Source organism: Phoenix dactylifera, chromosome 8, assembly GCF_051530095.1.
Source record: "Phoenix dactylifera cultivar Ajwa chromosome 8, Ajwa_hap1_PhDact_Kaust_v1.1, whole genome shotgun sequence".
In the NCBI taxonomy this organism is placed as follows: Eukaryota; Viridiplantae; Streptophyta; class Magnoliopsida; order Arecales; family Arecaceae; genus Phoenix; species Phoenix dactylifera.
The window spans coordinates 10,870,784-10,897,050 of record NC_143197.1 but is presented as its reverse complement, the minus strand read 5'-3'; the positions used below and the strand labels follow the sequence as shown (position 1 = coordinate 10,897,050).

The window sequence follows — 26,267 nt, the reverse complement described above, 5'->3', positions numbered from 1 at the left end:
TACATGATGACACGAGTTAGACCATCCTCATCAAACATCAGATATTGGGCCGCAAAGAATTTCTCATGATCCTCCCACCGCACGCCGAACCATCCTCCTCCCCGACGAGTTGCTGACGTGTCAGTTTTCCTCTCGCTGTTTGGCTGGGTCCTACCCTGTGCGAAAGCCTTCGCTGTCAAAAAAAAAAAAAAAAAACCAGGCAGCCGGTTTTCGGCGGCGTCCGAACTCACCAACAAAAGGTCTAGCGGGAAATAAAATAGAAAATAGAATAAACGGTGAGAAAAATTAATCAAAATTAATCGAAATTAGAAACGCCATTCGGTCCCGTTTGGCGCTGTATGCTCTTCCCCCCGCTGCCTTAATATAAAAGAATGCAAGGAAGGAAACATTTTATTTTTATTTTTTTCCCCTTTCTCTCCGTTCCTGAGAAGAGAACGTCTCTCTCTCTCTCTCTCTCTCTCTCTCTCTCTGTGTGGAGAGCCAGGAAGATAAAAACCCTCCGGCGATCCTCGCGATCGCGATCTCGATCTCGCCGCCGTCTCTTCCCTCTATCGAATTCGATCTCGGGGATCTTGCGATCGCCGAATCTCCGCTTCTCCCGGCGTCGATCGCCGCCGGATTTCGGGGCCGGGGGCAGGGGTCGATGCGGCCCGCCGGGCTCGCCCTTTTTTTGGAGTGGTTCTAGGGTTTCGGTTTTGGGGCGCTTGGAGGCGGTGGGTGGAGAAGGATTTGGGCCGGGGTGTCTCGTGTTGGGCGGTGGGGCAGGGTGGGTGATTGGATGCTGTCGGTAAGGAGGGGTGATGAGGGAAGAAGGCAGATAGGATTAGGGTTTAGGGGGATGGAGGAGAACGAGCTTGAAGAAGGAGAGGCGTGCTCCGGGCAGGAGGAGGAGGACGACTCCTGCATCGACCCCGATATCGCCCTCTCCTACATCGTAAGGCCGTTGATTGGTCTCTCGGTTGTAGTTTCTTTCATTTTTAAGAGAAAGATTGGATCTTTCTGTCATTATAATTGATAATTTCATGGCTTTGATGAGGTTTGTACTAGTAGTTGGCCCGTCCCAGATACTATTGTTCTTTCTTCTATGCTGCAATTTGAGTAGGCTGTATAGGTAGTTCAGATTTGTTGCTCATGTTGTTTTCTGGAGCATAATTTTGGGAATTAGTGGAATTAGACACATTGCTTTATGATAGGAGATGCCTAGATGAAAAAATGCATGCACTTTTCCAAATTCGCTAGCGTCAATTTACCTATAATTTTTGTGAGTCAATATGCTTTTTTCAGAAAGACTTTTCATCAAAGTTCTTACTAGGAACTCCTTAAGTTTGGCTGCAAGCATTGTGGATGTGCTAGTACTAAATGTTTTCCATGAAATATAGAAATGTGCGAGTTCATCTAAAGTCTTATAGTGGCAACTGTAAAAATATTTATATGATCTTGCACCGAGATTTAGAACTTAGGCTGAAAAAACCAGCCTTGCCATGGGGCTTTAAATTTATGATGTTTGATTGTTGAATTGAGAGTCCATGAATTTAAGCAGGAAGAGTACTCATACAGTTTATGTTTATGGTTCTCACCGAGAATGTGGTGGCACCCTTCTTTTCCATGTGCATCTTTACTGTTCTTCTCAAAGTTGGCTTTCTTTTCCTTTCAGGGCGAAAGACTTCACGATGTACTGGGACACTTCCAAAAAGATTTTGAAGGTGGAGTGTCTGCGGAAAACTTGGGTAAGGCAGATTGCATAGTCTTGAATATGATATTGGTTTTCTAATAATAGTAATTTTAGCAATAGATGATGATCGGAAAATTGATTTCGACAACAGGGTCAAAGTTTGGGGGATATGGTTCATTTTTGCCTACTTACCAGCGCTCTCCACCCATGCTGGCTCAACCTAAAAGTCCACCAAAGGCGCCAAACACCAATGCTGCAAGATCTCCCTATGCCCCTTCATTTGAGGTATATTCTTGTAATTTGGCATGTACTAAATTATGTACCATTTTAGGTCTCTAGGTAGAAGAAAATGTATAGCAGTCCAGCATGCCTGCCTTTATTTTGTAATCATCATCATGTCTCTCCATAGGGTACACGTCAGAATCCTTCAACCGGGACGTGGTTATCACTTTCCAAAAATAACACTGCCTCAGCATCACCATTAGATAACTCAAGCAAAAATAACATTGGCACAGTCAATGATGAGAAGCCTATTCCCCAGCATGATTCCTTGAGTAAACCAGTTAATAGTAGTGACCAGAAGACACTAAAGGTCCGGATAAAAGTTGGCCCTGATAACATCTTGGCAAGAAATAATGCTGCTATCTACAGTGGCCTGGGCCTCGACATGTCTCCATCTTCATCACTGGAGGACAGCCCGGACGGGAGTGGAGGCCTTACCCCTGAATTTCCAGATATGCCTGATGAATCTCCCAGGACCATTCTCCAGGTAAATTTGCTACAACCATTGGCTTGTCTTTAATTAAAGAAAGCAGGATAATATGGTTTTCATTAGCTAATGATTCTTGTGTTCATAAATGCGATGAAGCAGATGATGACATGCTTTTCAGTACCTGGGGGATTTTTGCTTTCACCTCTTCGAGAAAGTCTATTCCAGCTGACTAAAAAAGATACTTCTTTCGTCAAAAACTGTAAAACAGGCATGCTTTACAAGGGCATTCCTGAAAAGTATGCGGTCTTAGGTGATTTGGCACTGCCTATTAGAGATGTTGAAGGTTGCAGTGAAAACAAAATGAAATCTGATGACAAGAAAGGGAGGTCCATGGAAGTAAAGAATTTAAAATACCAAGATGACATAGACACAAATTTGAATAGGGAAACTGACATTGAAAGCCCAGCTGGACAAGAGCTTGTTTCTAATGCAATGAATTTACCATCCTTATCTGGTTCAAGGAATGCTGATAAAAAGGCAGAAAGGCAGATAGTTGGGGAGTCAGTGAAAGGTGGCAATAGGATGTTGAATGGGTTGAAGGAACCAAAGAAGATACAAATGAAGGAGAGAATACCCTCACCTGATTTAGTGAAGCATAAACAATTGGAGTCATTGGAAAACATGGAAAATAATGGGGCTGGCAATTTAGGAAACGAAACAACAAATTCAAAAGGGAAATTTAACTCAAAAACAATTATGGCAGATAAGGGCTTGGAAGAACGAAATATATGTAATCCAAAGGGTGCTTCATTTGATTTGCAACGAGAAGTCGGAGGCAAAGTTAAGGAAAAATATGATCCAGGCAATGCCCATTCTGACAGGCTTAAGGGAAGGAAGGAGCGAATTTCTGGACCTGCAGATCACATTAAACATGTTCCATCTCAGAAAGCTACTCCATGTGAAGAAGATGGAGACAAGATATTCCGAGGAAAGGACCAGTTTGAAGGCAAAAGAAAACTGGGAAAACAAACTGATGCTGCATTACTCATGGAGTTATCAAAGGATAACCTGAGTGGTCATTCTTCTGCATCCTTAAAAGAAAAAAAGAAAAAGTCTCATGCAAAAGCTAACTATTCTGAAAAGAAGTTCAAAGTTTTAAAATCCCGCAAAGAACTGAGTGGTGACTCCTTTAAAGAGTTGCATGGGGATGTTTTGGGTGATATAAATGCCAAACAGCTAGAGAAGGGAACTGATATGCCGGATTTACATTCCAAAGATGAGATGAAAGTTCTGAAGCCTGAGCATGAGGAGCCGTTTCAATCTATTAAAACATCAAAGGAGAGGTCAGGTGGCAAAAAGATCGATAAGCCTCCAATCACTGATGTGCCTGTTAATGAACCCACAGTTATGCCTTTGATGGGCAATGCACAAACTTCAGGTGCGGCGGCTGCCCCTTATGCTCCTGTTGTTATAGAGGAACATTGGGTATGTTGTGATGCATGCCAGAAGTGGCGCCTCTTACCCTACTGGACAAATCCTGATCAACTACCCAAGAGTTGGCAATGTAACATGCTTAATTGGCTGTAAGTTTTTCTCTCGATGCACTGTTGACCACCAAAACTTAATTTGGTTTGGTGATTGCTGTATTATATCTTTTTTCTTGTTTTTTTAAATGCACAAATTCTTATGAGTATTTACTAGTATAGCAATATCTTGTTGCTTTTTCATTATTTTTCTAGTTTAAGTAGGTAAGCAACAACTCTCATTTTTATCATTCATGCCTGTCGATTAATGTTGTTCTTTAACTGATTACTATTTGAAATTCTTATCTAGGCATGGAATGAATAGTTGCGAAATCGGCGAGGAGGAAACAACAAAAGCTCTAAATGCACTCTACCTGGTTCCCGCTGCCCCAGAGACTGGTGCTAGTTTGGAAGGTCATAATGTTGCTGCATCAGGCATTACAACAACCAATGCTCAGTATCGCAATCAAAAACTTGAACGTAATTTGCAGAGTGTGCCTGCTGTTCGGAAGAGGAAAAATGGACCCAAGGATGCATCAAATGTGTCTAATCATTCAATTCAGTCTTCAAATCCTGTGAAAATGAGCCAGCAGGCCTCTATCAAAAATAGAAGTTTAAATAATGCAAGCCAGTATCCTTTTGAAACTAACTCATTGGACAAAGTCAGCATTGGACACACAAGAAAATCAACTGACTTCTCTTCGGAGAAGCAAAAACACAAACAAAAGGAGAAGCACAAAAATCTGGGCTGCTATTCAAATGGAGGTACTGTCCGTACTATTTAAACTCTTCTTTTACGTCTTTCTGGAGGCATTTGACCTACCACGCATCGATTAATTGTGCCAATGCTCATTTTTTTTAATATGTAAACTTGGTTCTGTGATGGTAATATGCTATTTCTCTTGTACTCTACTACAGGTGATTTTATGGAAAAGAGCGGGAAACAATCAAAGCCGAAGAGCAAGAGAGAGGTCGAGCAAGATGATTCTAGAGCATTTAAAAAAATCAAGAACGAAGGATCACATTATCTCATCAAAGATTGTTATCCTGACCATGATGTAATTGGAAAAGAAGGTCCTGACATGGCTAATGGTCTGTCAACTAAGACAATTGCAAAAAATCGTCAGAAACACAACAATATTTCTTTGTCCAAGGACTTGAAGTGCGAGACAAAAGGCAGCTTATCTGTGTCATCTAGGAGGTTAAAAAATGAAGTTCAGGATATTTCAAATGGGGAGATTAAAGAAACATTCAGCACGTCAGATCTTGAAAAACCCGAGGGACTGAGGTTTGCTGCTAAGAAAAGAAAACCGAAGGAGTGGCAGGACAGTCAGGAGGCCCAGGCTTCCCTTAATGAAGTATTAAGTGACAATGAGATGTTAAAGTCAAAGAAGGCTAGGGTTTCAAATTCCGATGGAATGGGTTCTAGTGCAAGTAAGATTGATGGTGGGATGGACAAAAGAGGTTCCTCAATGAGGGCTATCTTGCCTTCCAGTAGAGAACATCTACCTGATGGAATGGATGATGAGGGCAGCTATGCTGTTGGAAAGGAGTATCAGTTGGGGCAGTGCCGGGGGACTACATCTCAACAGGCATTGGACTGTGTTGATCCCTTGAAGAGTGATATGGCTTATGCACAGGCTTCTACGGCAGCTACTTCAAGTTCTTCAAAGGTTTCAAGCTCCCGCAGAAGTAAAGCCAACTTTCAGGAACTCAAGGGCTCTCCAGTAGAGTCAGTTTCTTCATCTCCATTGAGGATTTCAAACACTGAGAAGCTTTTTACCAAAAGAAAATCAGTGGTAAAGGAAGATGCAATAAATGTTGGTTCCTCTGTCCTGAGGAGCCCAAAAAGATGTTCAGATAGTGAAGTCGATGGTGAAAGTGACCGTTCGCGAAAAATAAGGAAGGAGACATCTTATTCTGTCCAAAGACGACCTATAGAAAATTATAAAGCAGCAGAATCTGGAGTTTTAGATTCTGTGAGAAGGCCACTGAATCGCCAGAGCAGAGAAGCAAATCAATTATCTGGCGGCAAAGTCGAAGATGAGATGCTTTTGAAAAGGGGTGCATGTGATGGTGTCTCAACCGCTGAATTTGAAGAGATTAATGTGGTGAGTGGTACTAGAAATCTTATGGATCTTGATAACAACTGTCTTCATGAATCTCCATATAAAGACCATGCTCAAGATCTTGATAAGCTGAATAAACACCACCAGGTAGATGGTTCTAGTCATCAGAACTTTGGTAAGAACTCTTCTTTGAAGTTCAAGGGGAGACATAGGAGTTCTAAATCAGACATGGACAATAGTAAACTGAAGGTTTCTGGTTCTTTTTGCGAAAACAAGGATTCATATTCTACCAAGAATGGCAGCAGCTGCCGACAGAAGGTTGACCTTGATTCTCATCAGCATTCTACTTATCTTGAAAATGCGAGGGATAAAAATTACAGTTTTGAGGGGAAGGATGAGAAAGATTGCTCAGGGAAGAAAGACTGTACTGCAAGATCTTCTACAGGTAGAAGAGATAATAACTCAAGTTTTGGAATACAAGAAAGTTTGGATGAGCATGGTCCTTCCGTTCTTCCTATTCAGCTCAAAGATCTTGACTCACGAGTTTCAGCTGTAGGAGCTAGATGTGGCAAATCCAATGTACATGATGGCCTACAATTGGGATCTTCTTACAATGAGGAAAAATCACCAAATCACTTAATTTCTGGTCAGATTGATCTACCGGAACTGCCATTTCTTACAGGGAAAGCACATTCAATTTTGTCTTTTAGGGATAAACAAGGAACTCACTGTCCGGACCCTCAGAAGTTCTCACCTGTCAAGGAAAGCAGGTCAGAAGTACCCTCCTGTGATGCGGTAAATGCTGATACATCCAAGACAGGGAAACAATCTAGACAGCCCAATATCCAGAATGGATTGCACCATCCAGGTTTGAGGCAGGCCACCCCAAATGATCCTGACACATCAAGTCCAATTCGAAAGGATGGCCATTCTGCTGCACACATTGTCATGAAAGAAGCAAGAGATTTAAAGCATACAGCTAATCGTTTAAAGGTAAACATACTTGTTTCATATAATTTTCTCATTTTTTAGGTGCACTAGGGTTACTATTCATTTGCGAACATTTTAATGAATGTTTTATTTTACAGAGTGAGGGACTAGAACTTGAAAGCACAAGCCTATACTTTCAGGCAGCATTGAAGTTTCTGCATTGTGCCTCTCTTATGGAGCCTCTCAGTTTTGATAGTGCAAAACAAGGAGACCCTTCCCGTTCAATGCAGATGTATTTTGAAACAGCAAAACTCTGCGAGTAAGCTAAAAATACCATGATAAATTACTTTTTTATTAACAGGCAATTGACAAAGAAACTTCATTATGATAACACCCATATCAGATAATTTGTCCTTGAGATATGAAAATGGCAAACTTGAGTACTGCATGCCAGCCTCTTTCTTCTTGACCCAGCCGTAAGCCTAGAGTACTTCGTGATTTTGCTAGATGCACCTCCTCCGAGCTGTTGTAAGTTGTAACAATGCTAATCAAATAGTTGATTTTAACATAGCCATTCATTTTTCTTATTGTGTTAGTTCTTCCTCTCTTTTACCAGGAAATCCTTTGGATTGCTGGCAGATCAACATATTTGAATAGCATGTACATTAGTTAGGCTACCTCTTTGGTTCACTAGCAACTACTATGGTTTGGTCTGCTTTTCCTCCTTATAGAAAATCTACGAGCCTCATAAACAAAGTGTTCATGGCCTTGATTTGCAACTTTTGAGTCTTTGAAACTAAAATTCAAATATTTTCTCACAATCATTTCATAGCTAGTACTGAACCCAAAATGATGTTTGAACATCCCAAATGCTTTTAATAATCAAACTGATTGCAAATTCAGCAAGGACTTCTGGGATACCTAACTATGCTATACTAATGCTTAAAAGTAACCATAGGAACACATGTTCATGATGCATTGAACAAGAAGAAGCTCCTGATTCTGAATCATGTCATCGCTATGAATTAATCATGAAGGCATTATTCACCTCTAAAGAAAACCCTTGATCAGTTTGTATAAGATGGAATTATTAGGGCGTAAAATGCATTCTTCTATCCTTTCCATTAAAAATTCAATTAGATCTTATTAAGAAGGATAAATTCTTTACATGGTTTCCCTCAAATTTAGGAGTTCATGCATAAATTGGAAATCTAAATTCAAAGTGCTATTAGATCTTTGTGAACATGAAATGAAGAAAGCTAGCACCACTTGATTTCATTAGTGACTATCCGTTAATTCTACGTGATCAATAGCCATATGTGGTAGAAGGTGCTTCTTGATCATGATCTTTCAATACTCAACTGTTTCTCTTCCACTCAAATATGCCTTATAGCCAGTGTTTTAGAAAATGGTGGTGGGTGAGCGGGCGGTCAAGGGACCATATAATGCATGTATGGTATGTGGCTGCATAGGTTTCAACTATATAAAAATAAATAAAATGCATTAAGTATCCTACGGATATGGGTGTAAACGAGTTGAACATGACTGACCTAGAGATTTTTCGTGCTTGGCTTGAAATTAAATCTCATCATTTTGAGCTTGGCTTGAGCTCAAGTTGAGTTGGGAAGACTTAGCTCAAGCTTGGCTCATGAAAGCTTCAAGCTAGCTTGTGCTCGACATGACAAACTCGACTTGAATTGTTAGAGCATGCATTTGTGGGTGAAAGGAAACAGGAAGATGAGAGAACAAGAAATGGGAGATCTAAAGCAAATTGGAAGACAATAAAGACATCTCCAAGAGCAACTTGAGTCTCCACATCAATGTCATCAAGGGGGTGAAGCCCCAGGGTGAAGTCATGGTGTGGTTAGGAAAAGATAGAGGAGAAAGTCAATATATCTAAGGAGATATATCGAGAATGTTCGGTGGAGTGGATGGAAGAATGTTGTATAGCTCAATATATCAAGAATAAAAGGGGGTCTAGGGCATGAAGCATACAAAGTGAGTTTTACTCATATGAAACTTGTTGAGGTAATATGGTAAGTCAAGAAACATTAGGGGGTGGATTAAGTACATCTGAGGAGGAAAGGAATTGCTATTATTATGGGCTAATTTATGGAGATAAAAAAGGAAGTAAGGAATTGCCATTGGAGATCTAAGGAGGCTTCATTATAAAAATATTTGGTTCAAATTGAACAATCTGGAAAGAGGAGAAACTGGAGATAGCATGGATAAATGCTGTTAGAAGATTTAAAAAAGCTTGCAGTGACTTAGGATTTTTTTCATAATAAAAATTATGTGGTAATTGAGGATGCTTGGAATATATATGGTCGAGAAATGGTTGATGGTTATGGTGTGATAAGGAACCATCATTACTTGCCTAGTCATTATAAATATGTTCCAGATTAAAGAGATCAAAGACTGATTGATGTTAGCAACCACCATCACTGGAAAGTAGGTTAATAGACCTGGAGGTGCGCCATGGCTTCTCCCAATATGCGGCAGGGTAGATCACTGGTTTAGGACTTCCTAGGCTAGTTGAAGGAGTCCTCGCGGAGCCCAGTACTGTGGAGTGGGGGATTAGAGATACCTACTTGGCTTATCACATATGGCTAGACAGAAATGTCAGGATCTTCGAGGGTACAAGGGTGAACTTGAGAACAATGGTGGATAGAGCATTACTCCATGCTGTGAAGATCATCGAGGCTACTGCGGCGGCCTCACCTGAGACGATTAGGGATATCTAGGACTCCCACTCAGCTCATGTAGCGACCGAGTTTGCGTTTGTCTTCTGAGAGCCCCCAACCCCTAGCTTTCTTAAGGTAAACTTTGATGACAGTGTTTCTGAGGGTGGAGGCAGTGGGAGAGTGGGCTTTACGATTAGAGACCACAACTCCAGACTCGTCGCAGTCAGGGGCTGATGTATTTTCGACACGACTGTCATAGGAGCAAAGCTGAGAGCGGTATGGGAGGGCATCACCTATGCGAGACTTGTTTTGGGTGCGGACAACATTTACTTTGAAAGGGACTCGGCTATGGTAATCGAGTGGATTCGAGGTCAGCACAGCTACGACAACGAGCATTCGTTGCTTTGGGGCATACATAGGCTCTTGAGAAGGTGTGGTTCTTTCCGGACTGCTCATGTGCATTGGGAGGCGAACAGTGCTGCTGACTGGATCGCCTCTTATGCTGCTCGCTATTCTGGAGGGATCTTGTGGAATAACCTAGCAGCTGTTCCTTTTTTCTTTTGCCAACTTCTCTTTTTTGACTTTATTAGTTGCACTCATGCACGTTTAGTGTGAGGTACCGTTGTATAAAAAAAAAGAAAGTAGGTTAATATGCTTGCTTTTGAGTTTTGGCATCATCACGCACCACACTAAAGCTTATCCCTTGGCCTCTTGCTTTGAAAAAGCCAATAGCTTTCTAATGGAAATATGAGCCATGAGAGTTCATATTGTAGAATTAATCTTCTGACGCCTAACATCATAATCTTCTTGCTTGTACGAAGAAAAGTTGGTCATTTTGTGATTGAAGCCATCACATGACCAGTTGTAGTTGATGAAGATAAAAGACCGAGATAAATCATGATTATGGCAGAGGAGAAGAGTGATTTGATAATATTCAACATTTCTATACCCTTTTTGACCTCAAGATGTTCTGTGAAGAAGTATGTCCTAGCACATATCACTAGTGCTTTAAACTCAGCAATCTGGAGGGAACCACTTCTGGTGGCCAGCTCATGGTTCGTTGTTCTAATTATGGGTCAATCAGAAATCTATATTTGGATCACATGTATCCTTTTTTATGTCCAGTCTCTGCCATTTCTTCCTGTCTTAACTAGTGAGCCCTTTGTCTGCCCACTTGCCTCAACCTGCCTCGGTCCAAAAGAGAGCCAAGCCCTGTGTTTATCCGAGGAAGAAGGTGAGGAGAAGAGCAATATTCCAGCTAACTACAACCTGATCTTTACTAGTGAAAATTGAACCAAATTTGATCCTTACCAGATCAACCAATTGGAAGAGGAAGAACTGAATCGGAACCAAGTGTTACCTCTAATCCCTAAAGATGTTTGAGATCTGGTGGAGAAACCTCATATCAACTGTCCCTATCTAGGAATACGGCTTCTGTTGTTGATTCCAGAAATGATTCTAGCTGTCTTCTCAATCTCATTGTCGGCATCAAGGTGAATTAAACCCCACCTGAAACCGTTAACTGGGGAAATGGAAACCTAAATAGGAAAAAAGGGGTATCAGAAAAATAAGCCATTTCCTTTTTTTTTAATTGCCTATCTCCAGGATTCTCTATCACTAGAACTGTGTGAGCATCAGTTATCTGATCCAGGTGGGTTGAATGGTTGAACAGCTTGGGTTGGTGGTTGAAAAAGCTGCTCATACTTTTTTCTAGTTCAAATAACCTGACTTGCTTTGGCTTGTGCATGATGGTTTGGGGTGATTGACCTGGTTGATCTGGACTGGTTATGAAACAGTAATGATTTTACTTTTACTTAGCAAATTGAATACCTATGCACTCATGGTATCCAAGTACATGTCTCTATCCAAGTTGAAGAATGGGACTGTCCTATCTGAGTTGAGGAACTGGACCATGCTAATCTATATTTCTTTTTTGCTGAAATTAAAACTTCATATTAGAATAAAGAAAATATTTTGGCTACAGTATGCCATTTTGTTTACTGATGCTTAATTATTTTTAACAGATTTTGTGCTCATGAATATGAAAGATGCAAAGAGACGGCAGCTGCTGCTTTAGCATACAAGTGTGTAGAAGTGGCCTATTTGAAGTCTGCATACTACAAATATCCTAATGCAAGCAAAGACCAACATGAATTGCAAGCAGCTCTTCAGATTCTTCAGCCAGGTTAGTGGAGATGTAACAATTCTTGGAAATTCGGTTTAAAAGTTAATAAATACTATACCTTCCCTGAACTATAGACTTAAATATTGATAATTCTAGTTGACACTTTTAACAATCCAATTATCAGAGTTCAATAGGAGTTGCATGAAAAACTATCATGTAAATGAGCTGTTTGTACTATAAGGATCTCATCTGCTTGAACGAAAAAGTGGACAATATATAATGCCTTACATCTGATCTACTGCGATATCTCGCGAGCTTATTGTGAAGCTCCGTCAGCATAAGCCTGTACTTCTATTTTTGCCAACTTTGAGAAGTGAACAAAACTACTAGACTGCTAGTGTTGTTTGTGAATATAATTCATCATTTTGTTTGGACCAGGAACTGCTAGATTCTTATCATGACCTCCAATAATGGGCTAGTGGGATTCTGTTTACTCTAAATTTTTAAATTATTATTTGCTAATGAAGATACTAGTGTCCAGGTGTTTGTGAATTAGGTCATGTTGAAAGTGCAAATGGTAGAGTTGAAGTTGCTGGGAGTTGTTACCAGCAGCCTAGGTTCAAGTCCCTCCTTCACCATAATAAAAGGAGGATGGGCTCTGAGCTGCCCACCCTCAAGTTCAAAAAAAAAGAGAAAAAAAAGTAAAACAGTAAAAGCTAGTTTCGTTTGAATATAAGCAATATCTGCTTTCACTGGAAACAGGTGCAGATGCTTGTATAGAGAGAAGGTTTGTTGGTTCTGATGGATTTCGTGGAATAGATAATGAATTTGCCAAGGGTTACCCCTTACGGATGCTTAGTTCCTTTCAAAATAATGGATAACAAAATTCCATTGATTTGCCAAAGATTAAGTTTTAAGGTGATATTCTTTTGATGTGTCTACTATAGGCACACACTTATGTATGTTATTTATCTTAAAGAAGTCTATTCTTATTAAATTGGAAATTTTAACTATAAAAGATTGTCATGCATCATATGTTGTCGCTTAATTTGATCTGCATTTCCTTTCCCTGATATAGTTTTGTGGGACTTTATGGTTGCTTGTCAATGGTTTCCTTCTTGTGCCATTCAATTATTACTTCACCTCATTTCTGTTTATGCCTGCTATTTGGGTTACACACTATTCTCATTCTAATGAAGAGGCATGCTTGGTTGTTGACAATTGTCCATTTTTCATTGTAGGGGAGTCTCCGTCTTCTTCTGCTTCAGATGTTGATAATTTAAACAATCAGGGTACATTAGGTAAGGCTATGTCAGCCAGAGGTGTTACTTCCCCTCAGGTTGCCGGCAACCATGTTATAGCTGCTTGCAATCATCCCCACGTCATGCGGTTGCTCAGCTATGTAAGTATTGCTAATTTGGATTCTTTATGAAGCTTTGGTAGATGAGAAATAGGCATATCAAAAATTTGGTGTTAAATAACTTTTTTTTTTTTGATAAAACATATGTTATCATCCCCGATTGCCAAATGAGAATGAGAATGACAACAACAAACACAGGCAAATACACACTTGCCCAAAGCCACCTGAAAACACAAACTTGGGTATTTTCAAAAATTGGCTGCATTTAATGGCTCATGCAGTACGTGTGTTTCCATCCAATATGGGTTGGATATCAAGATTGTGATATTTTATAAATTCCTCCAGGGATGAGGGGCAGTGCCTTGTCTTTTTCTTTCTTTTTTTTTTTTTTTGCCCTTTTTGGGTGAATGTAAAATTCTTAATGATGGTGATTAATTTTAGAGTTTGTAATTTTGATGTTACTGCATGTGCTATGTGGTACATGTTGCAGTCTTTGGATGATGACTAAACAATGAGATTTTGGATCTTGATGTTATTGTATCAAGCATGGAATATTGCTATGATGATAACTGGTTATGCTTTATGAATTAATTTGTAGAAGTTTTGTTTATATTTACTACCATATCTCAGCTGCATCATATCGATTTCTTTTTCCCAGATTTGCGCTATGGCAGTAACCATATTATATTTTTTCATAAAATATTTGTATCCATTTCCATGATTCATAGGATATATGCATGTATATGCATGGTGTCTTTGTATACTCATGAGGAAAATTTTGTTTTGGAATGCCGTGCAATTGGCAACAAGAACATTGCGTAAATGTTTTATCTAAAAGTGGATATAGAGATGTAGGACTTTTTGTTAGTATTAGTACATATGGACAAGTGTTCTGCTGTTTTCTCATAAGACAAATGTAATAAATACCTTTTTTGATTGTTAATGGCTTTAGCATGGAATCTAAAAGTGTCCTAAACATATTTGACTGCAGACAAGTGATGTAAACTGTGCATTTGAAGCAACCAGGAAATCAAAGATTGCTATTGCAGCTGCTAGTGCCAGCCTGGAGAGGGACAGGGCTGATGGCATGTCTTCTGTGAGAAAAGTTCTGGATTTCAACTTTGACAACGTAGAAGGACTATTGCGACTTGTACGATTGTCAATGGAGTCTATTAATTGTTGAGTGCTCAAAGATAGAGGAAGATTGGCCCTGTGAATAGAAACAAGGGATCATGTTGTTCTGCTTTATCCTCTGCTGTGCTGGTTATATGGGGGTGAAAATGCTCGATTAGTTTCCGTCTCACTTTTATGATAGCATATTCTTTCTTCCAAAAGGGCCTGGACTTTTAAGTCTTGCTTCCTGTAAAATGTGTACAGAAAGTTCACCTTGCAGTCTTTGTATTCATTGCAGCCTTTGATGTTTTTAGGCTCGTTTAAGGCTTGAATTCATTGGCCCTTGCACCATCAACTGTAGAGAGGTGACAGATGATGTGCATTTTCTTATTAGTCTCTGCAACATGATGGAGATCATGCTATAGACAGGGTTGTTCACTTTCTTTATTCATGGATTCAAAATATGTGATGAAAACATCATGGAAGTGGGCCGACATGAATTGTTTTCCGTTAAGCTCGGTCTGGTTTGGGTGCCAAATGTGACCTTGTTTAAAATGCCATGAAGCAGAATACAGCTGACATTGCTTGTCATGGTATGTCTTATATAATGTTTTCAGAATTGTGTCTCATTCTTTTCTTGTTTTAAGCTATAACAATATTGGATAAACTGTTTTCCATTTGGAGGCCAACTGCTATAGATGATGCTAAATCATTTGCATTTTATTTTATTTTTCTCTTTGCAGGTTGTCCTATTGGTTTTTGTTGATAACTAGGGTTGGAGCATATGTGATCATGGAAAGGGCAGACTAGTACTGAGCAATTATAGTGTAGTTATACAAGACATTCAGTTCGTAGGTTCTCTGACATTGAAGCATCTGAGTTCTAACCTTACCCGAAGAGGTCTGTTAAGTGGAGTTATATGATTTTTTTCCTTTTTGCTTTTTCATCTTCTAAGGCTTATATTAGACTCTATTAGCTGATGCACGTCTATTCTATGCGGCAGGGGATTTGTTAAATCATAACACTAACATAATGTGGGGAGCAAGGGTCTTTTTGTTGGGTTCTTGTTGCGTTAGTCTTCAGTCAAAATTCCAACAGGTAAATGCATACTACTCAGTTACAGCGATGTTTTTAAAGATTTGATAAGCAGTAAGATACATTCATGGAGAGATAGAAGAGAGCAGATAAAGTTTTTATAAAGGTGATATAGTGGATGGAAGAAACAGGGCGAAGTGGAAAAAGTACTCCCTGTCCCGGGTGTACTTGCGTACATTCTTTGGCCACCAATAACTTTCCATCCAATCTTCCTTGGATAAGATCAATACTTTGTATCCGTCTTTGCAAATTTTGCTAGAAAAGCCTTGAGCTCTGCATGTTAACACTTCTTTGGTTGATCCATTTATATTTTTAGAATCTGTTGATTAAACTACTTGAAATCTCCACAACAGTGGAACCGTTTGAACTTGTATGAAACTGCTTGTACAATATCCTGCTGGACACCAGAATATTTTATGTCCAACTGTTGGAGATATGAGAATAATATACTGATGTCATTACATGCACTTCTAAATCTAGCAGATTTGAGCATATGAATATGCTGTAAATGATGAAAATTTTGTTGACATAAAGCATAAATGTGAGCATCTGAAGTTGTTTTTACACTCGATATCTGTTGGACTAGTGCTTGAACACAATGATCATGCTAATGTTTTGGATTTTAGTTTTGGAAGGTCATCATGGTTTTCTCCATTGACGCACCCTGATAGGGGCTCATGTTGTATACTTGTATGTGCTTTCTTTAGCCTTCTGACAGATCTTTTGCTTTGTTTCTCCTTCTGATAAGACCAGGATGTCATCCTAATGTTATTTATGTAATGAACTACTGTAATTTAGGACATTGTCACGATTCTTCTTTCCTTGATTAAAAATTTCATTTATGTTTTGGGCATTAAATATGCGGTTCAAACCTTATGTTAGTCTATATAGATAGTAAATGAGTATTTTTGCTCACTTAATTCAGAACTCTTGTCCTGCTAGCAATGGTGGGTCATCTTTACCGAGAATTCATATTACTCACAAGATTTTCAATTTCCTGAAAATGCCAAAAGTCACAAATTAGGTGGTTTTGAAATTTCTTAGTTTAGCATTGAGTGGTTATACAATGGATAATTTTTACTGATCGAATGAGTACTTTGTGTTAGATTTGCCTCAAATTTTACAAATAACTAGGGACCATTAATCAAGAATTTTCAACATACATCATGATTTTGCAATCTAAGAACATTTAAAGACCAACAATCAACTTCTTTCAAGGTTCCCTACCGTTGCATTTAGTGGACTTTTTTTTGGGTTGAGAAATGGACCCTCTCGATGGTAAGATGAAACAGTTGATGTGATTTATGATTTATGTTTTTAAATATGTTAAACCTTGTTCCCAAGGCTTGTAATTATGCTGATTCTGGGATCTGGGTAATTTGGATGTCGGGTTGATCCAAATTAAAATACTTTCAAGTGATAATCAGCATTATATGAATTTATAGATAACAACTAATCCAAATTTAAATTAATGTTTGTTTGTAAATATAAATAACAATCTAATTGAACTCTAGGTATCTTGATTTAGATTAGTGGCATGTTTTCCTGGGATAATCATACAGCTGCAATGAGCTTAGCAAATGCATGCTGCTGGGGTTGTAATTATGTTGGAAATCTTGTTCTTTTATAAGAAACGGCAAACTGCAATGGTTTGACCGCTGGTGTAGACATCAACCTTAATGTGCGACTGTTGTTGTAGATGTGTGCTGATTGTTCAAAATTGCTGTTTTTCAGGTTGGAAAAGATGGTAAGGTGACCGAGTAGCGACATGGGCGGCTATATGCTTTTAGTTGTTTTGATCGGTTTGTATCAAGAATTGTACAAAAGAGCACACCCTCTGAGTTGGACCTGGTTACTCCCCATGTATTTAAATAGAAGAAAAGTTTTATTTCAAAATAAAAGGTTTCAAAATAAAAAAAGTTTTATACTTTAACATGCTAGCATGATTTTTCCCCCCCCAATTTTGGCGCTTACTCTGTTTCATTCCAATGTTCATTGCACATTGGTATTGGTTGTGAACCTAATAGTATAATTCCAGGTAAAGACAAGCTGTAATTGATTTGTATTTGTTAATTTATATATCTTGTCATGTAGTCCGGAACTTTCGAGATGCCTATTGGAGGTCCTCAATATGCAAAAGAAAAGGTCCATGGGTTTCTTTTCGAGCAGCATCATGAGAATTTTTCAGGAACTTCATGTCTAGTTTTTTGAAATTAAATGCGGGTCTGCAGGCCATGACTCCTGCAATGGCTGTCGAATGAGCTAGCTGTTCATGAGCAGCTTGTTTTTGGCTTTTTCTGGCTTTCTAAGTGCTCGTATCAACTATTAAACTGATAAGCTTGAGCTTATGAACTGCTCGCCTAGTAAGTCCAGATGAGCTTAAGAGCCTCTTGCATATTTCTGGCATGATTGATCTTGGTTTATAAATATAGAAGCTAAAGATATATTAGTTGATCATTATCAATATGAGTCTAAAGATAATGTTATTTCATCCATATAAACTAGTGCTTTTAATCTATGTTCTAAATTTTAGAGAGTACCAACTTATGACCTCACAGGGGTTCAGACCTTTGTATGCATGTATCCCAAACTAGATTTTCCATCGGTCCATAGCTAAAGGAGTTTTTTGGGCTGCCTTAGCGGGAATTCTGTTTAAGATATGCAGAGCTGTCTTTACAGCCTCATCCTACAAGGAAATAGATAATGTAGGGTAATTTATTGTAGCCCCAACTATTTCTTGAAGTATTTGATTTTTTATTTCAGCTATACCATTTTGATTTAGTGTGCCCGATATTGTGTATTATGGTACAATGCCATTACTTTAGGAATTTTATTAATGATCCTGGTCCTTGTCCTATCTCTATATGTCTATTGTACTATTCACCGGACTCAAAAATACCAGCCTTATTAAATAGAAGGTGTCTATTGTACTATTCACCGGACTCAAAAATACCAGCCTTATTAAATAGAAGGTACAGATACGTATGGCATGAATAGTCGTTAACGAATGTGACAAAATACTTTTCATTTATTAGACATCAGGAAAAGAATCTGCATAAATTAGTGCGAATCATTTCCAAAGTTTCCAAACTCCTCCTGGCATCTTTCTTAGATATGTATGTTTGCTTTGCCTTTGTATAGTCAATACAGGTCACAAGATTTGTAAAGTTTAATGATTCTAAGATCTCATTCTTTACTAACCTTTTGATCCTTTCGTTAAAGGTATGCCCAGTCTCTAATGCCATAATGTAGATAGAGTTTTCATTGATACTGCATCTTTTATTGCCAACAAAAGAATTTGCCAAAAAAGATTGCTCAAAGATATGATCCAAGGTAAGTCTATAAAGACTATTATACAGCAAATTAGAACCAACAAATATAGATTTTTTATTAAATCAAATCCAGAGTTTCCAAAACAAACATAAAAACCAACTTTGTTCAAAGTAGAAACAAAAACTAAATTTCTAGAAAAAGAATGAATATAAAAGATCCTATCTAAATTTAAGATAAATTTAGAATCTAAGACAACCATGTAGCATCCAACTGCCTCGATATATGAACATGCTTGATTTTCAATGACATCTTGGCAGAAATCAAGCAAGTTGTTGGCAATGTGCACAGAGTCAATCCACTAAGTAGAATTCGGAACATTTACTATATTGGATTCAAAACATTGATATGCGTAAAGGTACCTTTCTTTTGCCGTCATTTTTCATACTTTAAGCATTTTTTTTAGGTGTCTCTTCTTTCTACATAAGCATGTGATAATCTTATTATTAGTTTTACTTGATGCCACAACTAATACTTCCTTTTTGTTGTGTGCACACCTTTTTCTTTATCTGGTCTTTCACTAACGTGATAGGAAGCAATGTTCACGTTCTCTATCTTCTCTCCTCTCAATCTCTCTTCCTGCATACATTTGGTCAATAATTTATTAATTGTCCAATCTTCATTCTGGGTATTGTAGAAAATCTTAAAGAGATTGTACTTAGATAAAAGATAAGTGAAAATAAAGTGAACTGAGAATGCACCAAATATAGAAACCTTAATATCTTTTAACTCTACACAATTTTCCTCATCTCCATAATGTGCTTGTGTATACCAATTTTGCCTATATATCTCATGAAAACTGATTCCATCATTAGGGTGCCAGCTTTAGCCTTGTGAGAGCTTACAAATTGCTGCTCCACATTATCTAAAAAAGCACATGCTTTGCCACATGAAATGATGGATCCCTTAATATGCCTAGCCACACTGGATTTCGTTAGAAGCAAATTGAGGCGATTGGAAAGCTCCTATTTCTCAAAAAAGTTCTTCTATTATGGTTTACTTTATCTATAAGTGGTGAAGATTCATGGATTCGGAATACTAGGTCAAGGTTATCACATCTAATATGAGCATTGTTGCCCAAGAAGACAACCCAAGAGGGAGGGAGGGGCGAATTGGGTTTGGATTAATTCTCGACCAATTAAAAACTATGATTAGTAATTAACTAAATCTAATGCAAGCAAATTAGTTAAGTTACTAGATGAAGTGAATGAAGAGAGAGAGGACAACAGCCAATACAAACACAAACCAGTTTATAGTGGTTCGGAGCTAACCCTTGCTCCTACGTTCACTCCCCAAGCTTCACTTGGGAGTTCACTATAATCCCTTGGATTATAGCCGGTTGTTTTACAAGTTCACAACCTAACTTGTTGTTTTTGCGAGATCACAACGAACTCGGTCGATTTTCACAGGCTCACCGACTAGAACCACCCGATTGTTTTTCCGGGATCACAATCGAACCCTTACACCGTTGGTTTTAACTTCGGCTCACCAACAAAACTTACACCCCTTGATTCAATCCCCTGATTGAATCAAGTAAGAAAACAGTTTGGGAAAAGATACAAGGAAAGCTTCTTAACAAGCAAATATGAATCAATATGAATAGAGTAAAGTTAGAAGCCCTCAAACAGATTTTGGAAGAGGAAGAAAAGGGCTTCTCGAACTCTGAGTCTCCTCTTTGAGTGCACTGAAGATTTGATGTCAGAGGAAGAGCCTTGAATGCGAAGGGAAGACTTCTAGGAATGTATTGAATACGTTTCTTCCTTCTTTTTCTTGTCTTTTCTCTCTATAGACTCTTTGTAGTTGGAAAACACTTAATGCACAGATGGAGTAACTCTCTTGATGTCTACTCTGTTCACTCTAGCTATTTAAGCAGTCTCCTTTGAAAAATAGCCGTTAGACACTGATTTGTGGCCGTTCTGCACAGTCTGCACCTCCTGACAATGTATCTGTTAGGGTCGGAGTTGACTCGTTCGACTGGAGTCTACTCGGCTGTTGCTGGAGTCGACTCATGCTTTACTGGAGACGACTCGCCCACTGTTCAGGATTTGAATTAAAGTGCTGTCTCGTCCTGGAGTCGACTCGGACCAAACCTGGAGTCGACTCGCCAATATCCGGAGATGACTCGACACTTTTGGAGACGGCTCGTTCTCAGAATTCCAGAGATCTATTTTTCTGCATTTCTCTCTCGAGTCGACTCGGATCATCTTGGAGTCGACTCGGCTCTCAGAGCCCGAAAACTGATCCTTTGTCTTTCGAGTTGAACTGCCTCGGAGTCGACTTGGATTATCTTGGACTCGACTCGACTATCAGAGCCCGAAAACTGATCCTCTGTCTTTCGAGTTGAACTGCCTCGGAGTCGACTCGCACTTTGTTGGGGTCGACTCGGCTGACTCTGGGTCGACTCTCGTATTCTCGGAGTCGACTCGTTCACAAAGTCACTTTGTTTGGTTTTCTGCCTTTCAGTCTGCTTTCCTCGGAGAGTCGACTCTTGCATGTTTAGGAGTCGACTCGCCAAACGTTGGAGTCGACTCGAATCCTTCTGGAGTCGACTCGGTAACAGGGTCTAGAAAACACTTCTCTGTCTTTCTGTCTGTTACTCCTTGGAGTCGACTCGAAACTGTCGGGAGTCGACTCGGCAAGCATCGGAGTCAACTCGAAATCGTCGGAGTCGACTCGGTGACAGGGTCTGAAATTCATCTTTCTGTTCTTCTGTCTGTTCTCAGTCGGAGTCGACTCGAGCTTGTACTAGAACCTCTGAAACACTTGGAGTCGACTCGTAATCTTCCGGAGTCGACTCGAGCTTCAGACTTTGGCTTAATTGAGTTCAACACTTAGCCAAATGACTTTGAACAAAAAACTCGATGCTCTTAAAGATAAATTCACATATATTTGCCTGAAACACTAGATTGAATTCATTAGTACAACATGAAATATACTCAAATGCTTTGAGCTCATCAAAATTAAATAGGGGTTTAGTCAATCACTCCACAAGCATTATTCTTTCTCTTCATTCCAAGATTGGATTAAGAAAAATAATTTTTCATACATTGTTATCAATGATTGCGGAAATTAATGATGCAAATAATACATTCTCGCATTATCATCAATTAATAAGACCAAATAACAATAACTTTATCCAAAATAAATTAAATTTCTCTATATTTAACTTTGGTCGGTAACCTGGTGTACCGTTATATCTTTTCTTTAGACGAGTGTCATAATATACTAGTAGCTATACTCGATTAGTAATATATCATTATCATTGATGAACTTAGCAAGATATGCACATTCGATACAAGTAAGCACCACACCTTTGGGCATAAAAGTGCCACTTGATCCAATTCATACTTCTGCCATCTCACCCATTTAAACATCAAATATGAAAATGCTCCTCTGGAAATGACTCAATATTTCAATAGGTTAAATGCAATTATGATATTATTAAAACTTTATTGGATCAATTATATTTATCCAGAATTATATATTATAAAAAGTTTCTGGTTTTTTATGCTTGAGGTCACTTTGGTGATCACACCGAACAATTAAACCAAAAACTTCTCTTTCCTTATAAATAGTGTTAATCAACTTTACATTGCAAAACATGATATAAATATATAAATAATCAATCATCAAGAATATAATATCAGGCCTACAATACTTTATTTGCATATAAACAAATTAAATAATATCTTATTATTTAGTCCAAATATAAGAATATCAGAAAATTTGCAATTGCATATTTAAAAACTTTTATGCAATAAAACTATATTATAGCGACCATAACATAAATATTGGAGGACCACTGTGTAATAAAACTTTATTATAGGAACAAAATAATTATTTAGGAACTTTGGTGAATAAAATCTTATGACGAGGATCAAGATGCAATAGTCTAAGGACTCTTATGAAATAAAATACTTCGTTAGGTACTACTTCATAAATTTTCTTTTTCATTTTATTTTAAATGAACTATTTGGGTTTCAGATTTCGGGTGGAAACCCAAAACCTGAAACCCATTGATCCTCTTCTTCCTTCCAACGGGCGGAGGAGGAGGAGGCCAAATCCAGCGCCCCTCCTCGCTAAATCCCGGCTTTGCCGGCCTCTCAGGATCCACCCGCTGCCGGCATCCGGCAACTAGGGGTAGAACCGAGTGGCCGAGTGGGATAGTGACAGGCTGGGCCAGCTGTTTGGAGAGCATCTAGTAGAGCGGGTTTGGTCGATTCCCCTTCCAGGGTCAGGAGGTCCAGATGTCAGAGTCTGGAGCACCACCAGTAGAGCGAGCATTGGGGTCGGCGATGTTACCCGGCTTATTCAGCCAGGTTCACAGTCGGGGCTAGACTGTGGCTGGGTGTGGAGGTTTGGGCTACACCAGAGGGTTGCTCTTTTCCTCTGGAAGGTGGCCTGGGCGCGATTGCCGACATGCTCAGAGCTGTATAGACGCGGTATGGACCTTTCCCCCTCATGCCCGGACTGTGGGGTGGACGAGTCGGTGGATCATGTTCTATTCCACTGCGTATGGGCGAGAGGTGTTTGGAGTTTGACTGGGATCTCGGAGGATACCTGGAGGAGTAGGGAGTTTTACTTGGAGGAGGTTCGGCTTTGGGCTGGTTCTACTCAGATGCGGGGATTGGCTATTAGGACGTCCTGCACAGCGTACCAGATATGGTTGGCCCGGAACGCCCGGGTGTTTTGTGAGCGTCGGCTGTCCCTACGTTTCGTGATGGAGCGGGCCTGTGCTCAAGCGACAGAGATTATCCAGGCAGAGCCAGCTCATAGACCCTTGATAGGGCTTCGGCAGCTCCACACAGGGTATTCTTTACCTGGGAGCCCCCACCCCCGAATTTCCTCAAGGTCAATTTTGATGGTTCAGTCTTGGACGATGGTAGGAGGGGAGGGGCCGGTTTTGTTGTTAGGGGCCCGAGGTCGGATGTGGTGGCAGCAGAGGACCGTCAGATTTTTGATATTTTTGTCCCAGGGGCAGAGTTGCGAGCGGCCTGGATGGGCTTGTCCTATGTGCGGCGAGTACTTCGGGCGAGTTCGGTTCTTCTGGAGGGCGACTCGGCTACGGTGATTAGCTGGATTCGTAGGGGCCCGGTTGGTCACGGAGATGCTCATCCTTTGCTTCGTGACATTTGGATGATGGTGAGGGAGGGTGTTACGCTACAGGCTATGCATGTATATCGTGAGGCCAGCGGCCGATTGGGTGGCTGCGTTTGTTGCGAGCTACTCTGGAGGCACCCTATGGGCTGGGGAGAGAGAGATGCCCGGAGCTCTTCGGGACATTTTGTATTCTGACTCTTTAGGGTGTATTCGTATCTGTGATGTATAAAATGCCCGCTTAAGCAAAAAAAAAAAAAACTGGGATCCGACGGTTCCCCTCTTTTTTTAAAAAAAATTGGATTGCCGGCAGCCCATAACCGGCGAGAAAACGCCCCGGTAAGCCGTTAACCTTGATGCTGGCGCCATTAGCTGCCGACGTCAAGTCCACCGACGTCAGTTTTTTTCTTCTCGAGCATCCTAGGCGGCCGCCGATGATCTGTCCAGCCACCTTGATGGGAGGAGGAGGCGGGCACCATGGCAGGAAATCATGAGTGCCGTCACCTTTTTCCTCTTTTTTTTTTTTTTTTTCGTTTTTCGCTTCCTTATGCCCCCCCTTTTTTTTTTGTTTTTTTTCCAATCTAATCTAAGGAGGTCCATGGGTCGTGACTGGTGACCTTTCTAACTATGGCCACCGATTAAATGGGTCATGAGGCCAGGATGGCTGATCACAGTCCATATCCATGGGATCTTGATGGGCAAGATTTAACAAACAAGGTTTCAATCTTTATGCGTAATGACCATCTTTGATACCACAATACTAAATTATATGGGCAATATTACTTACATGAACATCATGCCATTGACGCATGCAGGGGCGGCTCAATGCATTTGGAGGCCTAAGGCGAACTTGCTAAAAAAAGCCTTTTTTTTATTTTTTATTTTAAATAATAATAAAAAATTAATAAGTGCAATATACTTTAGGAACCGTCTATTTACCAACCATTTGAAGTTACTAAGAAGGGTAGAAACTTATTTTTATAATAAAAGCTTATGCTGTCACTAGTGTTGGCGCCATCCTCACTTCACACCTCAACTCCCACATACAGGCACAGAACAAAAAAATAACAGCAGCAGCAAGGACAATAATCTTCAATTAATAAGCTATCAGAGAAAATACATACCTTATCCTGTGCAAGCAGAGGAAGATGTAGAAGAATTTCAAGTGGCTCTGAATGCAATAAGCCAATAACAACAATATGGCATATGAAAGAAACCCTATTTATATATAATTGTTCGGTAATCACAGATTCACAGAACTATTAGAAAATAAAAACAACAATCAACAAATACTTTCATGAAATAATTAGTGAATAGTGAATAGTGAATAGTGATGAGTCAATATAAAATATTAAATCTTACCCTTAGCCTAAGCCTGGGATTTGATTTTGGCTGCCTTTGCCCTTTGGGATTTGGGATTTGGGAATAGCCGAGCTGCTGAATGATGCTCCACTCCGAGTGGAGGACGGGAGTCAGGAGGAGTCGACGAGGCGACGAGGCCGGAGCCGCGGAGCGACGGAGCCCGGAGGGCCGGAGCCCGAAGCCCGGAGGCCGAAGCCGGAGGCCCGGAGCCGAGGAGCCGGAGCCCGGAGGAGCCGAGGACGGCGAGCAGAGCTGGAGAGGAGATACGGACTCCGGAGTCCGAAGCAGGGGCGGTCGAGGCGTCGAGCCTCAAGCCGTCGACGGTCGAGCCTCCCGGCTGCCGGTAGAGAAGGAAACTAGGGATTAGGAAATGGCCGAACTGCCGAAGAACTGAAGTGAAGAAGCACTGAGGCCTGAGGGGAGATCGGGAGAGCCGGAGAGGAGAACGGAAGTCGGAAGGTACGCTCTGTTTTTTTTTTTTTTGTGCTTTGAAGGGTTCTACGGCTTCTGGCTTCTGCCGACTGCTTTGAGAGGAGAACGGAAGGTATGCCGTACGCCCCGGCGCCCCGCCCCGCTCTGCCTGTCTCAGGCCCCTAACGGATCATAGGCTCGTAGCCTGTCTCAGGCTCTCAGGAGGCAGCAGCATAGGCATAGCCGTCGGCCCGCGCCCGTCGCCTCGTCGGGAAGATGGGGACTGTAGCAGGCCGCCGTCGACCGTCAACCCTGCAGCCAGCTTTCGGATGTGACTCAAAAAAAAAAAAAAAAAAAAGACTCTTCACGAGTCGCGTGGGGGGCCTTCCATGAGCCGGAGGCCTTAGGCGACCGCCTCGGTCGCCAGGCGGTCGCCTAAGGCTCGAGCCGGCACTGGACGCATGGATCTCTAAAACAGCCGACTGCAATTATGAGAAGTTCTCGATGTACTCTGAGTATGCCCAATGGAAGAACCTTACAAGTATTCTCGAATAAAATAGGGACCAAGTTCGTACGTGCCTCATCCATTAGAGACAGTATCAAGAGTAAGTTGTGGATATTAAGATGAGCATTGTCTTCACTATGGTTACATAAAATTTAATTTTATCACAACCACCACAAAATTTATCCTATCACCATACGAAGGTTTATCTTAAACCAGAGTCTAGATCAAATCAAAACAACTCAAACAAATCAAGACATGTGTAGCGTGTGGCCACACCCG

At 40.3% G+C, this 26,267-nt stretch overlaps 1 protein-coding gene across 1 annotated transcript; it reads left to right on the top strand.

Moving 5' to 3' along the window:
- The first annotated feature begins 287 nt into the window (after window positions 1-287).
- LOC103716047 (cysteine-tryptophan domain-containing zinc finger protein 7-like) lies at window positions 288-17,216 on the top strand. The gene is made up of 14 exons (XM_008803895.6): window positions 288-934; window positions 1,655-1,727; window positions 1,824-1,957; window positions 2,082-2,441; window positions 2,544-3,967; window positions 4,218-4,672; window positions 4,826-6,969; window positions 7,065-7,225; window positions 11,615-11,775; window positions 12,957-13,117; window positions 14,067-14,781; window positions 14,932-15,088; window positions 15,192-15,286; window positions 17,018-17,216. The coding sequence occupies exons 1-11, from the start codon at window positions 779-781 to the stop codon at window positions 14,256-14,258; spliced, it is 5,421 nt and encodes a 1,806-aa protein (XP_008802117.2). The 5' UTR covers window positions 288-778; the 3' UTR covers window positions 14,259-14,781; window positions 14,932-15,088; window positions 15,192-15,286; window positions 17,018-17,216.
- Window positions 17,217-26,267: the final 9,051 nt, after the last annotated feature.